This window comes from Pogona vitticeps, chromosome 2 (genome assembly GCF_051106095.1).
Source record: "Pogona vitticeps strain Pit_001003342236 chromosome 2, PviZW2.1, whole genome shotgun sequence".
In the NCBI taxonomy this organism is placed as follows: domain Eukaryota; kingdom Metazoa; phylum Chordata; class Lepidosauria; order Squamata; family Agamidae; genus Pogona; species Pogona vitticeps.
In genome coordinates this window covers 148,609,280-148,625,328 of record NC_135784.1, presented here as the reverse complement: position 1 = coordinate 148,625,328, position 16,049 = coordinate 148,609,280, and the positions used below count along the sequence as shown (strand labels likewise).

At 47.7% G+C, this 16,049-nt stretch overlaps 1 protein-coding gene and 1 pseudogene across 15 annotated transcripts in view; both read left to right on the top strand.

The window, feature by feature from the left end:
- Nucleotides 1-16,049, top strand: part of ARSG (arylsulfatase G) — a 166,932-nt gene that overhangs the window by 48,478 nt on the left and 102,405 nt on the right. For 7 of the 14 annotated variants that reach the window (XM_072990791.2, XM_072990789.2, XM_072990788.2 and 4 more), the window contains exon 2: nt 8,033-8,183. In XM_072990791.2, coding sequence (XP_072846892.2) covers nt 8,033-8,183 — 151 coding nt within the window. Of the gene's footprint in view, nt 1-7,813; nt 8,184-16,049 lie in introns of all 14 variants that reach the window. The other 7 variants (XM_072990793.2, XM_078384344.1, XM_072990790.2 and 4 more) reach the window with 2 other exon arrangements.
- On the top strand, nt 4,631-5,457 carry LOC140702656 (homeobox protein SIX6 pseudogene; annotated as a pseudogene). The gene has a single exon (XR_013541085.1). The product of XR_013541085.1 is annotated as a homeobox protein SIX6 pseudogene (transcript).

Here is a 16,049-nt window from a genome sequence, read left to right as displayed (position 1 = left end):
AGCACGGCTGCTGGCAGAGTCGATGAAATCGCTAGCCGCCAAGCTCCCCTCCAGCCTTGAAAGTTGACAGGTACCTCAGCTACTGGCAGAGAGATTACCTGCCCCTCAATCCCTGCCACCTTTATGCTCTCATTTGGGATTATAAACTCCCTAGGGATGATATCTGGGTGGCACAGGGTTACCTGGGAACAAGTGTCCCGCAGCCCCCTATACTGACGGTCAAGTATTCCTACGTCCACCCCGGCTGTCTCAAACAACTGAGAATCTGTTTTTACTAGCAAGCAGCGCTTCACCTCTATAAGAGGACCATTTTCCTCAGCCTGATCCGCAGAGGTAGCTGTTCCAGACTGAGTAGTCATGGCAACAGGCTCCCTCAGTGACAACGAGCTTTGCTCTTTCTGGACACAGAACACAGCTTTTGGCTTGGTCCCACTAGAATCCTGAGGCACCATTCCTTTTAGCTGCTTCAGTTTCTCACACTCTGAGATTAGATGACCCTTTCCCTGACAGAAATAACATTTTCTGGTGTATTTTGATTCTCTCTCATCTTGTTTTGGTTTTCCCTCCAAAATCTGAGGTCTTAGTTTCATGTCTGAGGGCTTCCCTTCACCATGGGCCCCTCCCCCTTGCTGGCTTTTCCCTGGTCCCTGAGAGTACTTGCTGTAGGTTTCTTTGGGTTTACCTACAGATTTCCCCTCACCCAAGGGCTTTCTTATTTGGGAAATAAAATCCGCGATCTCTGCGGCTGCTGCCACAGATTTCGGTTTCCTTTCCCTCACCTGGAATTTCAATTCCCCATGTAGGACTGAACAGAACTGTTCCAGTGCTATCAAGTCTTTAAGCTGCTCATAGGTCTCTGTCCCCTCCTGCGATAGCCATTTCTCAAGCAGCCTCACCAATTGGGCCCCCACTTGGGTAAAAGTCTGTTCTGGTTTTTTTGTGAGGGACCTGAATCTTTGTCTCAGCTGCTCTGCATTTATCCCATGTCTGGCAAACACCAGTTTCTTAAACTCTGCAAAATCTTTCATCAGTTCCTCAGGCATCTCGGCATAAACCTCAGCCAGGCTACCACTGATTAAAGATCGCATGATGGTCATCTTCTCAGTTTCCCTCACTGAGAAGTCCACAAACGCTCTTTCCACTAAGGAAAAGAACACCTCAGGACAATCTCCCTTGTGGTACACAGGGAATTTCTTCAGGTCAGCTTTAGACAATTGGCCTCCCTCAGAATCCCTATTGTTATTATTGTTCTGGTTCATCAGTTCCAGTTTTCTTAATTCAAACGCCATTTTCTCTCTCTCCATTCTTTCTTCTCTCTCCATTCTCTCTCTCTCTCTCTCTAATTCAAATTGCCGCTGTTTCTCTCTTTCCCTTTGCTCCATTTCAAATTGCCTTTCCCTTTCCTCCCTTCTTTCTCTCTCTAATCTTTCCTCCATTTCCCTCACCCTCAGTTCATGCTGTTGGGCTAGGAGTATTTTTCTGAGTTCTGGGTCCTGCTCTCCTGTGCTGTCACCTTGCACTGAGCCAAATTCATCCTCAGAACCTTGGTCAATCTGGGGGTCTTTCACTTCACTCATTTCTGTTACTTGGCTTCGAGTCAAGGGCATAATCCCCCCTCAGAACAGGCTGCTTTAAAAAGTCAAGCCTCAAAATAAAACAACCACTTTTTTCCTTCTTGCCTCAGAACCAGCTTTCCTATAGAGATTGCTGCTGTTCTTCAGCACTAAACTTGCAACAGTATCGAGTCAGAGCCTACCCCCCTCTGCTGGGCCTCTCAGCTGGCAAGCTAGCTCACTGTTACTACGCAGTTTTGCCTCAGCTTTTTCCCGCCAAAACTAGGCTGCCTCAGAGCACCTTAATCTAAGTCTCCCCAGTTGGCACGTTCTTCTACTAGCGCACCTCCCCGTGAGGTACACCTAGAAGATTACCTACGCGCCTCAGACTGTCCCTGACTAGACCCCCCTGCTCTGGGCACACTTGCCAAGGCTTTGCTGGACCGCTGGACAACTGGACCAGTCGTATCCCACACGCTGGACACCAATCAATGTGACAAACCCAGACCTACTGGGACCTGTCACACAGTTACACTAAGCTGCCACCAACCATTCCCTATAATAAGTCACACAGACCAGGGATGGATTTTCAAACAATAAAAGAATAAGGTTTATTTTAAATACAAACAGGGTAAATAAAACAATTAGGTGAATAACATAAAGGAACGTGGCTTATTCTCACTCATACAAGCATACAGTTTGGTTCACCCAGAACCTTAACTTAAAGCCCAGACCCTGAACCTATCAGTTCTGGCTAACCAACAGACACCTGAACCTATCAGGTTGGTACTCTGACACACAGTAGTACCCTGTCTGACACACAGACTCCCACAACAGCTTCTTCTTCCCAGCTGCTGCTTCGTCACATCCCAGTGTCTCTCAGCATCTCTTAAACTCTCCACACACGCTTCACATATTTATACAGTACAGCCCCTCCTCCTGATGTCCCGCCTTCCACTCCCCATAGGATGGAACTTTCCCTCCAAACCCATGACAGACAGGTAACATCAATGCTGTATGTAACAGCTTATATGAAGAGCATCCTGAAAAATAAGACTTGGGCTTATTTTCAAGGAAACAGGGTAATAGTTCAAAGAAAAGGGAGACCGCAGTGAAAATTTTAGTAGAGTGATTTGCTGGACCCAGACTTAATTATGCTCACAGTAGATGCACTAAAACCAATTAGGCTTCATTTAGTCATGCCTAAGGTGTCCCACTAGAGTCAGTAGGGTGGATAGAGTATCCGTTTAGGATTTGGAAGATCTGCAACAAATTCCTGCTTGACCATGGAAACTCCCTGGGAGTTAGCAATAGGAAACTATCCTTGAAAATTTCACATACGTTGAAAGCCCTGCTGGGATTGCCATACGTTCAAAGTGCCCTGACGGCAGGTAACAAATAAAAAACATGTCCAATTGATCCAGTGGGTTTGCTGTAGTACGGATCTATGTATTCTCTTCCAAGAGCCTTTTCTAAAATTTTAGGTGTTGCAGTTGAAAGCAAATGAGTGAGAAATGTTGCCATTTTTTTAACAGTTTTTATATTATTAATTGGGATCAGCTGGAATCCCGTGGTGGGGTGGGGAGAATATACTCTTCTCTCCAATTCAAAAAAATTAATCTGGCTGTTGGGTTAATTGTGTCCCTATGGGTATTACTTCCTCTGATGCTCTGTAAATTGTTAGGCTGAAAACGTTGTAGGCTGTCTCATAACGGTTGCCCAAAAGGAAGAAGGAATTGTGTTCATCATTGGGCTCACAGTGCAATTAAAAATCCCTTCACAACCGGCAGCTACCTGGTGTAAATCTTATCATCAGGAGTAGATGGGGACATACTTCTCAGCCAGCTAAAGAGGGGCCTGGCCAGATAGGATAAGGCCTTATACAGATTATGTTCCAGATTGCACAGGTATAATCCTTCAGCAGGGCAAACATTGCGACTCTTGAGATTCCCTCATTCTTTGAGTGGTTGGGGTTTGCCAGCCATTAGGAGGTTAGATGGCTTGAGAAACAGCGAGATGGTGCTGCCTCCCCCAGCTGCTATATCCTCCTCCAGGTTGGTGGACAAGCACCTTCCCGGCTCTTGAAAGCAGCCAGACTGTTAAGGACAGAATGGGCTGCGGCTATTATTAATGGGTCTCTCCTTGAGGGCAAGGTTCCCCCTCAACCTCAAAGAGACACTCATTCAGTTGATCTGTAAAAGCCCATTTTGGCAGTAGATGATGTTAACAACTACTGACCTGTTGCCATTGTTCCTTTTATTAGCAAGTTAGTGGAGAGAGAGTGGTGGCTGACCATCTTCAGGCACCTCTGGAGGAAACCAACACCCTCAATCGATTCCAGTCCAGGTTCAGGCCACATCATGGCAGGGAAATGGCATTGGTCGCCCTGCAAGATTTCCTTTTGAAGGCAACTGATAGGGGCAAAATGTCCTTGTTGGTCCTTCTTGACCTATCAGCGGCCTTTGATGCCATCGCCCACAGTACCCTCCTGGGGAGGCCCTCTGAGATGGGGATAGGAGGTTTGGCCTTGGCCTGGTTCTGGTCCTTCCTGGATGACCATCCTCAGAGAGTACAGCTTGGGGAGATGCTGTCTGCTCTGTGGACTCTCAATTGTGGAGTCCCACAGGGATCAGTCATCTCCCTAGTGCAGGGGTGTCAAACTGAAATTCATCGGGGGCCGCATCAGCAGTTTGGTCCCCATCAAAGGGCCGGTTCTATCTGTAGGGCGCCCTTATGGGGGGAGGGAGGCCTGCGCGGTGGGGTTGCGCCCGGCGCGCTGAGCGGCTCCTTTCGTTGGATGGGCGGGCGCTGTTGATTGGCAGGCGCTTGACAGTGATGGGCAGGAGCCCTTCCATGGAAACCGAGCCGAGGGAGGGCAGGGGCGGCCAATCTGGCGGGGGGCCCCTCCCTCCGTGGCAAATCAGGAGCGAGCGGGAGATGTGCGCCAAGGAAGGAGGAGGAGGACGTCCGGGTTTTTCCCTTGTTCTCTCTGTGTGTGTCTCTCTCTCTCTTCCCCCCCTCAAGTCATCATCCTCCCCCCCACTCCCCCCTCCCCTCGCGCCTCCCGCCCTCGACCACTTGAGGCAACGCAGCCTGAGCGCCGAGGCGCAGTCCTGCCTCCCAGCGCCTCCGCGCAGCGCCCGCGCCGGGCGGCTCCGGCTGCTTTTGCGAGGGGGGGAGAAAAAAAAAGCCCCGAGAGAAAGGCGAGGGGCGCCGGGAGAAGACGAGGGGCGGCATGGGGGGCGAAGCGAGAAGGAGGCGAGCCCTCTTGCTTGCTTTCGCTCCGGGGATTTGGAGCCAAGGGTGGCGGTGCCGGGGCGGTGGCGAGGGCACCCGGGAGGGACGAGTGGGGGGGGACCCGTGGTCCGTCGCCTCCGCGCTCCGTGGGTGAGCGGGTCTCCTCAGGGACGCCTCAGCCCGACAGGAGGGCGAGGCGGAGGGCAGCGCCCGGCCGCCTCTCCGGCCTCTCCTTCAGCCGTGCTTCTGCCCCCCCGCCTCAACTCGGCCGCCCCCATGTTCCAGCTGCCCCTCCTCAACTTCAGCCCTCAGCAGGTGGCCGGGGTGTGCGAGACCCTGGAGGACAGCGGCGACGTGGAGCACCTGGGGCGCTTCCTGTGGTCGCTGCCGGTGGCGCCGGAGGCTGGTGAGGCGCTCCATCGCAATGAGTCGGTGCTGCGCGCCCGCGCCGTCATGGATTTCCACGGCGGCCACTACCGCGAGCGCTACCACATCCTGGAGAGCCACACGTTCCCCAAGGAGTCGCACGCCAAGCTCCAGGCCCTGTGGCCCTGTCCCCATCAAAGGGCCGGTTGTATCTGTAAGGCTGGCGGCGGCTCCCCGGGCCATCAGACGAGGTCTGGCGGGCCGGATTTGGCCCGCGGGCCTTGTCTTTGACACCCGTGCCCTAGTGCTATTTAATATCTATATGAGGCCGCGGGGGGAGGTCATCAGGAGTTTTGGAGCTTTGTGTAACCAATATGCGGATGACACCCAGCTCTATCTCTCCTTCCATCCCTCTGCAGTGGATGCTGTCCCATCCCTTGAGCGCTGCCTGGACGGCATGCTCGGATGGATGAGGGAAAACAGACTGAGGTTGAACTCGGACAAGATGGAAATCCTGCGGGTGGGGGCCCCTAGTGTTTGTGGTCTGGGTGTTTCTCTTTCTGTGAAGGATGAGGTGGGCAGCTTGGGCATACTCCCTCCCGAAATTCACTGGACCCTTCATTGGGAGCCTTTAAAAAACAACTAAATACTGTACGTGGTTTTTCAGACAGGCCTTCCCAGATTTGAATACATCCTGCCTTTAATAATTAACATCAAACCCGCTGCCATGTTTTCATTTTATTTTCCTATGTCTTATTATGTGGTTTTTTAAAGTGTAATTTGTTTAGCACCTTTTGAATACCCTTATTGTTATTGTTGGAGTATGCAGGTCAATTGCGTCCCAGTGTGCAGTGGGTGATTCTGCCTATCACTCAGTTCTACCCTGCTATTGGAGCACTATTGTGCATTGGTCACTTCCTGCCCCTCCTCTCTCTTTTCCTTGAAGAAAGGACTTTTCCGAGATGGAGATTGCCTGAGCCCCTGAGCACATGCTATCTGATGGCTCTCTCTCCATCCACACTTGCCTCTATGCCATCCAGCTTTAGGGAGTGGTTTACCTCGTTTAGGAACATTCATCAAAACTAAATAAACTTGCCTGGAATATATAAGACAAACAACCTTCTTTGTTTTTCACTCGAATGCTATATTTTGACCTTTACTACTGAAATACTAAAATCTTTAGGTAATAAACCTTTTCTAATGTTCCATGTTTTTGACTCTACTTAATTTAGCTCATTGAAGATAATTGGTCAGAACAAACGATGATCTCTAACAGTTATGTCATTGTTTTACCTTATTTGTGCACTGCCCAGGGTGCCTTGGTAGCTAGATGGATGGTATAAAAACCAAATAAATTGAATAAATACATTCCTTGTTGAAAGGAGGAAATGGATAATTAATGAACCATGACCTTCCTAATCTAGAGATTATTAGTTGTCCATCAATCCAGGGAAATCACAGGGTTTTAGAGGGTTCTCCTAAATGTGCTCATGGCAAATAGACATATGTAGGAGTGTATTGTAATTTGTAACTTGCCTATCCATTGATTTCTGTGAAATTTATGGTTTTCTCTGGAATTGGATGCCACTGTCCAGAAAATCTGTACATGCATCTCTTTGCTTTTCGCTCAGAGTTGGCTGAAGAAGGGTTGCTGAAGGTGCCTTTGGAGAAGCTGTGCGACCATAGAGTATTACCTAACCTTGGTTATGGCCTGGACAAGGGTGAACAGGCTGAGGTTGAATCTTGGCAAGACAGATATCTTGTTGTTAGGTGGGAACTCTTGTCTGGGAGATCTCAGGCCTGCTCCAGATGGGGTTAGACTCTCCCTGAAAGAGCAAGTTTACAATCCAGGTGTTCTTCTCAACCCAGCCCTCTTGATAGAGAAACAGATCTTGGCTATGGCCAGAGCTGCCATTTTTCATCTTACGCAAATTGCACACCTGAGCCCCTGCCTAGACAGGAAATCCCTGGTCACACTAGTTCACACATTGGTTGTCTCAAGGATAGACTATAGCAATGCTGTCTGTGTGGGGCTGCCTTCAAAGGTGGTATGGAAGCTGCAGCAAATCCAAGCTGGTCAGGCTAATTTTGCGAACTTCAAAATATGATCATATTTCCCTGGTTTGCCTGTGTTGAGAGTTGGTTTGCTTCTGTGCCATACTCCAGGTACTAATGATCTATACAGCCCTAAACGTTTTGGGACCTCACTACTTATTGGAGTGCCTCCCCTTAACAACTACCCGTTTCATAAAGTCTGAAGCCCACTCTGCCTAAAGCAGTGGTGCCCAGACTTTTTGAGTTGTGACCCCCTTTTATAATAGTCAAGTAACCTGGGATCCTCCGTGCAATTTTTGCGTAAAAAGGCATGTTTAATGAGATAAAGTCATCCTTTCTAAGAAAGAAAGGCTTTCTTTCCCAAATGTTGCTCATACATACACACACACTAAATTTAATAATATGAAAGATCCAAGAAAGAAATTATTTAACAAAGACTGCAACACATATGTGACCTGTCACACACACACACCCCACCGAAAACACTTCGCAACACCCTTGGAGGTCACAACCCCTAGGTTTGGGAAGCACTGGCTTAAAGGCATGTCCTACCAGCTGCTGCTACTTCTGAACTTTTTTAATCCCCATTTCTTTTCTTCCAGAAGTATGGGGGTGCTCCAGATGATATGACACTTACATTGCCTCTGAAGAAAGAACAAAAAAGGAATTTTATTGCATGGGAATATTTTTACCTAATGGCTAATGTTCATGAGACGTCTTCCTATGTTATGTGCCTGATATCATGGATATTCTTCTTTTTAAATCACTGCTTCTGGTACTAGCCAGCTTTTTAACTGGACTCTTCTGCTGCTACCGTCCAGGTCTCTTTCTGGATGTGAAAAGATCAGCCTATAAAAAACCAAATTTCATCATAATTTTAGCCGACGATATTGGATGGGGAGATCTTGGAGCCAATTGGAACCTGAGAAATGATACTCCTAACCTGGATAAGATGGCGATGGAAGGAATGAGGTAAGCTCTATATCAAAGCCTAGTACTTCCCATAATTGTTGTTTTCTTGGTATTGTTTTAAAATTTAAAAATGGCACAACCCTTTAGGTTCATGTGAAATATATAATAGTATGGAGAAGGAAGAGGAAGATAAGCTAGTTTAGATACCAAAGACTTCGAATTAATCGAATTGTGTGTATGTGTATGTGCACATGTTCACTTTAAGCAAAAAGAACTCTCCAGAGTTCTTAGAAGAATCTTGAAGTAGTTTGGCCACTGCAGACACCGCGAGAAGTGTGCAAAATGATTCTTGGAGGGAAATCACTCATCTAGTTTCAACCTTCTGAGCCATTGCAGTGGACTGTCCTGCCCCACCTCTCCCACAGTTGCAGACCAGGAGCTCTGCCAAGTGTTCTTTGTTGGGCAAAATCCTGTTGGTGCCAATGCAAAACAGGTGGCAGTGCCAGAAATAATTAATTTACACGAAAGCTTCTTATCTACATATTTCAGCTTCCAAGGCTCCCCATGACCCACTTTTCCTCCCTTTTGTGAGCTTCAGAATGGCCGAGGGGGGCTTTAAATAGTAAAAAAATCACGGCTAAATTGCGGCCACTGGGATTGAAACTGCTGCTGGGTGAGTTTTGACTATTAAAATCTCCCCCAATTCCAAAGCTCCCAAAGGTTTCCCCAGTGCCAAAGGAGCTGTAGGGATCCTCAGAACCTGAAAAGAGGGTGGGGGATAGGAAGATTTGAATTAGTTCTTTCCAGTGCTCTGATCCCGTTTATGTTGGCTCAAAGTTACCATATTTTTCCATGTATAATACACTCCCACGTATAAGATCCCCCCCCCCACTTTTCTAACCCAGAATTTATTTCTTCACAAGAAAGTGGAGGGGGAAGGCGGGGATTAAAGCTCTTTGATTCCTGCTTTCCCCTTCCACTTTCTAGCTTCCACTGCCACTTTCTTCGGAAGTGGAGGGGGGGGGGGAAGCAGGAACCGCTTTGATGAATTGCTTTGATGATTTATGCTTTTCCCCTCCACTTTTTTTCCGAAGAAAGTGGAGAGGGAAAGCAAAGATCGAAGCGCTTTGACCCCTCCCCCTTCCTTACTTCTGTGTATAAGACGACCCTAAATTTTTCATCTAAATATTTTAGAGAAAAGTATCATCTTATACATAGAAAAATACGGTATGCAATAAGATTTTTTCCCCATATATTTTTTAAAAAATATTTGTACCCTTCTTTTTTCTCAAGAGGAACCAGGGAGGCATACCTTATAAAAACAAACACACAATTGTAGTAACAAAACAGCACCCTTAGTGTTCTAATTGCTCTTGATTAGTAATGGAAATACTCCCAAGCCAACTACACCAGAGCACAGGTTGCTGTCCTCTGAAGATGCCGGCCACAGAGACTGGCGAAACGTCAGGAAGAACAACCTTCAGAACATGGCCAAAGAGCCCGAAAAACCCACAACAACCATTAGATCCCGGCCGTGAAAGCCTTCGCGAATATAATGGAAATAAAATTCAGATGGGAAATAAGTCACCTCTGGTCCTGACACAGTGAGGGCAGATTCAGTGTGTCTGCTCTTGAGAGATGAGAAGAGCAAGGCATAGGAGCATGCAGTAGAGTATCCTGTAGTTACCCAGGTACACTTACTTCTGCATGGTTCTTTTAAGAATTCTGAGAGTGCAATCGTTTGCTTAAAGTGACTTTGTGCCCATACGCACATGTGCAGCTTTCGTAGCTGGTTACAGAGAGATGCTTGAGGACACGATGGAGGCTTTTTCCAAAGGTCGGCCAGTGTACAGAGCGGAAGGCAATTGCAAACAGTTCAATGTTTTGATACAACATTCTAGTCAGTTCTGGTAGTATCCTTCTTCTCTCCTATGATTTTTCAGTCTTATGTGTCTTGAAGGTGATTTCTGTAAGTGCACTGGCATTTTTTTTGGGGGGGAGGGAAACTTTGCCAATGTAATGCATCTCACCCATTGAATGCAATTAAATATTGCTATTTTGGGGGGGGGGAGTTATTTTCTTTGATTTTGTTTTAAGCGACAGCTGCTTTTTACCTGGAGGTTTCCAAGTCACGTTTTCAAGCTTTCCTCTATGACCGCAAGAGCAATGAAACGTTTTAACACAAAGATTCTCACTGTTAATTAATGGCTGTACTTTTAGGATGGACAGAACCTGTTAATGACCCTAGAGTTTATGGTTTCACAGACAGCGTCAGCACTGGCTTGTAAAACCTGCCCAAACAAATTGTTACGTCAGGGCGCCGAGTTAACAAGAATGACTGGGAGTTCCGTTTTGCTCAGCTTGCATCTTTTTTACTCAGCATTTGTCCATCTTGAATGGATTTGCTTCATAACAGGGTGGCATGAATGCAAGCCTTGGAGAGTGGCAGATTTAAACAAGTATGACTTGGGCTAACCTGCTTTCTGCCTACTGATTTTAGTATGCCTTCCCTTAACATGGCCAAGCCTATGTACCCTGTTTTTCAAAACTGTTCAGCAGAGCACGGTGTAAGAATAAAAGTCTTGTGTGGAATGTAGGGCTCCATGGCTTCCATATCTGCTTGGTATAGCCATTTTAGAGTAAAATACCCATTTTAGGGTATTTTATGTGTGTCACTCCAGTAGTTCCCCTGAGAGCCTGGTAAGAGTCGGCATCAAGAGACAGAAACAGAGAAGTCCAGATGTCCTGCCTGCTGTGTATTGAAGCTTCAGGGCCTGTGGTCAAACTAACTTTTGAAGACAGTGGCTACAAGACTTGGAGAATTGGTTTGGGATGGGTTGGTTGTATCACGTCTTCTCTCAGAGAATGCAGAGTCAATAGTCTTTCTTCATTCTTGCAGACAGGGATGGCAGTCATTCCGTGGCTCTTCCCTTTTCTTATACCAAAGAGCAGGGCTTTGTTTTATATTCTTTGATTTTTGTGTTTATTGTTATCTGGACAATGCAAAACGTTCACCTTGCTATATAATGGTAACCGGCCGATAATATTCAGCCTATGTTTTGTTCCTTGTCATGTTCTTGGACCCTTAGCAGTATCAAATTCCCCGGGGTTCTCAATGGAATCAGTTATCAATTATCTTGATAACCGCATCTCCATTGAAAGGCTCTTATGACATATTGCGTGTTTTGGGCAGTGTGCATCTCAAAATCTGTAATGACAACTGTGACACTCCAAAATCAAATCAGCTTCATTTTCCGCCTCCCCAGTTAGGACATGGCTCTTTCAGACAAACGTTAAGTGAGAGTCTAGGCTGTCTGGAAATTTCACAAGGATGGGAAACTTGATAAAGCTTTCATCTTATGAAGGCAGCAGCACAAGCAGCAATATCATTAAAACATCTGGTTTTCACTGAGGTGCTACATGTGGAGCACCCTACCCTCAGGGTACCCAGTTGGATGATTCCTTGCATAGCATTTGTTTTGATAATTCTCAGGGACAGTTTGTGTTTGTGTGTACCTTGCCACTGCCACATTGTTACCCACCCACCTCTAAGTCCCACAGAAAATGGCAGAATATGCAGCATGTTATTTCTATCTGCGTGTAATGTGCCATCAAGTCATGGGACCAGTGGCGATGGTTTTTGGATATTAAAGGCTCATCTCCTCCCCACGCTCTTATCCTGAGGATCCCACAGTCTTCCTCTAGCTCACAAAGAATGCCTGGGGAGCTTTGGAACTGGAGTGGGAAAGGATAGGAAACTTCGAATTAAAGATTAATATTAAAAACTGATGACATCATCACCATTTACGACTGTGCAGCTTTGCCAAGAAAATTAGAGCCAGTATGTTGCAAAGCTGGAAAAAAAATAACTTGTTTGAATTACTTTTATTACCCTTTGTTGGAAAAAAAAGCATCTAGGTTACATTTAGCATAATCTCTTCTAATGCCTCCAGCACCTTTTCAACTCCCCAAAGGTAACAAGTAGACATTATAGGGAAGCATCTTCTTAAATGTAACAATACTACCATTTATTATGGGTTTTTGTTTGTTTGTTTGGGAAAAGGACAGTTGCAAGGCACTTCCAACCCAAAAGAGTATGGTGTTATGGGTACTGCATCATTTGTAATCTGTTATTTTTGAGCTCTGATGGCTTTTTTAAAAGCCAACTTCTTTGCAAAGAGTGCATTTTCCACTGTGGATCAGGAGGCAGGGAGGAGGGCGGAGACCTGTGTGTTTATGCAAAACAGCACTCCTTCCACCAGAAAACAATGTCAACATTTATTAAAGGTGGTTGTGCTACAGTTTGATTGAGAAAATCAAAAGGTTTGATAAAGAAGAAGGGAAAAAAAGAGACTAGGACTTTAGAATCAAGGGTAGAGAAAACCTAAGTGCATTAAGGGTTAATTGTTTAAGGGTTGATTGTTTGCAGCATTCTTTAAATCTAAAGTGGAGGCCATCCACCGGGACCTAACCCCCTATTGGAAAACAGTAGATTGAGCTGAGACATCCAGTGCACTGTCTGTCGGATGAGAATTACTTAAGTGCTTGAACATTGTTCTGCCACCACCTCCTTCCTTGACCCTTGCCCAGCTTGGATAATCAAAGCAGCCACGCCTGTGACAGCTGAATGGGCCACTGCCAAAAATAATGGGTCTCTCCAGGGGGGCAAGGTTCCCCTTGCCCTCAAGGAGATGCTCATTAGGCCCATTAGGAAGAAACTGAGCTTGGCGGGACAACATTGGCAATTATAGGCCCATCGCCAATGTTTCTTTCCTTAGCAAGGTAGTAGAGAGGGTGGTGGCCGATGAGGTTCAGGCACTTTTGGATGAAACTAATGCCCTGGATCCATTCCAGTTGAGGCTGCACCACAGTACTGAAACAGCATTGTTTGCCCTGCTGTATGACCTATTGAGGGAGGCTGACAGGGGCAAAATGTCTCCTCGACATCTCAGCCGCCTTTGATACCGTTTATTTATTTATTTATTTATTTATTTATTTGATTTGATTTGTATCCCGCCCATCTGGTAAGTCGGTACCACTCTGAGCGGCTAACATAAAAATATACAGTTATAATAGCATAAATCCAAAAATATCAAAATATCAATTAACAAAACATAATAAATCATAAATAATAAATAGAAAAAGAAGAGAAAAGTAATTTAAATTAAATTAGATGCTGGCAGGAGGGAAGGCCTTGACATAAAGCCATGTTTTTAATTGAGTTTTGAATGTACCCAGCGAAGGGGCTGCGCGAATCTCAGGAGGGAGATTGTTCCAAAGGCAAGGAGCCACCGCCGAGAAGGCCCGGTTTCTTGTCTTCTCTCTCCGGGCCTCCCTCGGCGTCAGGCTCCTCAGCCTTACCTCCTGGCTCGCGCGGGTGGTTCGGGTAGAACTTGGTGGGTGAAGGCGTTCCGCCAAGTATCGAGGTCCCAAACCGTTTAGGGCCTTATAAGTGAGCATTAAGACTTTGAAGTCGATACGGAAACAAATGGGCAGCCAGTGCAGTCTAGCCAGGATGGGAGAGATGTGATGATATTTTCTCCCTCCGGTGAGGAGTCTGGCTGCTGCATTCTGCACCATCTGAAGTTTCCGTATCAGCCTCAAAGGTAGCCCCACGTAGAGCGCGTTGCAGTGATCTAATCTTGAGATTACGAGTGCGTGTACTAAGGTAGTGAGGGCCCCCGTGTCGAGATAGGGCCGCAGCCGGGCAATCCGCCAGAGGTGGAAGTAGGCGGAGCGGACGACCGACGTCACCTGTGTTTCCATGGCGAGCGTCGGGTCCAAGTGTATGCCCAAGCTGCGGACCCCGCTCACCGGGGCCAAGGTTGCCCCCCCAAAGGAGAGAGGGCCAACCAGGCCACCAACTACGGGGGGCCCCACCCTCAGGACTTCCGTCTTGTCCGGGTTCAGCCGCAGGCCATTTTCCTGCATCCATTCCAGTATAGTCTCCAGGCAGCGCTGGAGGGTCAGGACGGCATCACCTGCAGTTGGCAAAAAGGAGATGTAGAGCTGAGTGTCATCAGCGTACTGGTGACACATCGCTCCACACCTCCTGATGACCCCCGCTAGCGGCCTCATATAGATGTTAAATAGCATTCGGGAGATAATCGATCCCTGTGGAACCCCACAGTTGGAGCTCCACGGGGCCGAGACTCTCTCCCCAAGCTGAACTCTCTGGGGGCGGTCCTCCAAGAAGGAGCGGAGCCAGGCTAACGCCAGGCCACCGATTCCCAGCTCGGAGAGCCTCCCCAGGAGGATACCGTGGTCGACGGTATCAAAGGCCGCCGAAATATCGAGGAGGACCAACAGAGACATTTTGCCCCTGTCGGCCTCCCTCAGCAGGTCATCATACAGGGCGACCAATGCCGTCTCTGTCCCGTGGCGCGGCCTGAAGCCCGACTGGAACGGATCCAGTGCATCTGTTTCATCCAAGAGTGCCTGAAGCTGGTCTGCCACCACCCTCTCCACCACTTTGCTCATGAAAGAAATATTGGCGACGGGCCTGTAATTGCCAATTTCGTCCGCCGCCAAACTAGGTTTCTTTCGTATGGGCCTAATGAGTGTCTCCTTGAGGGCAGATGGGAATCTGCCCTCAAGGAAAGACCCATTTATTATAGCTGTGGCCCATTCAGTTGTTTTCGGCCTGGCTGCTTTGATTAGCCAGGCCGGGCAAGGGTCCAAGGAGGAGGTGGTGGCCCGACAGCGGTCAAGCACTCTGGTCACAGAATCAGGCGTAACTGGCTGAAAAGAATCAAAAATAACCGGGCAAGACGGAGCGCTGGACATCTCAGCTCGATTCACTGTATTCAAAAAGGGAGAGAGCTCCCGGCGGATGGCCTCCACTTTAGATTTAAAAAATGCCGCAAATTGGTCCGGTAAAAAACTAGGTTGAGGCCGATCTCCCGGGCCAACTCCGGATAGGTCGCGCACTATACGGAAAAGTTCCGCCTGCTGGTTGGATGCTTCGCTTATCCGGTTAGCGAAGAATGATCTACTGGCAGCCTTCACCTTATTCAGGTAAAGGTTAGTTGCGACCTTAACGGCTATCCAGTTATTGTCCGTCGGATTCTTCCTCCATCTACGCTCTAGCCTTCTCATTCGCTTCATCGCCCGGAGCTCCTGGGAAAACCAGGGCGCCGGACGAGTTCTGCATCGGAGAGGGCCACGGTATCTTCCTGGGGAGGCACTCTGAGTTGGGAATCAGTGGTCTGGCTCTTGTCTGGCTCCAGTCCTTCTTGGAGGACCGTTCTCAGAGAGTCCAGCTCGGGGAGAATGTATCGGCTCCGTGGCTCCTCAATTGTGGGGTCCCTCAGGGTTCGATCATCTCTCCAATCCTGTTTAATATCTACATGAGGCCTCTGGGAGGTGTTATCCAGTGGTGTGGTGCCTCATGTCATCAGTATGCTGATGACACTCTGGTCTGCATTTCCTTTTTTCCATCAGCAATGGATGCCTTTACATCCCTTGAGCACTGACTGGGAGCTGTTCTACAATGGCTGCAGGAGAATGGACTGAGGCTGAACCTGGACACGACGGAGGTCATAAGGGTGGGCGCCCCTGTCATCAGTGGGTTGAGAAGCTCCCTCTCTTTTGGGGGAGCGACTCTCACCACAAAGAGTGTGGTCCGCAGCATGGGGGTCCATCTTGACCCTGCGCTTGCTGTGGAATCTCAGGTAATGTCTGGTCTGCACCACCCATTTACATCTTTGGGGGATTGCCCAGCTGTGCTCCTATCTTGATGTTGGAGCACTCACCACACTTTTCCACGTCCTCGTAGTCTCGAGATTAGATTACTGTAATGCACTCTATGTGGGGCTTCCCTTGAAATTGATGCGGAAACTTCAAATGGTCCAGAACACAGTGACCAGATTACTAACTGGGGTGAAAAAATATCATCATTTTCCCCCCCACTCTGGCTGCCGCCTT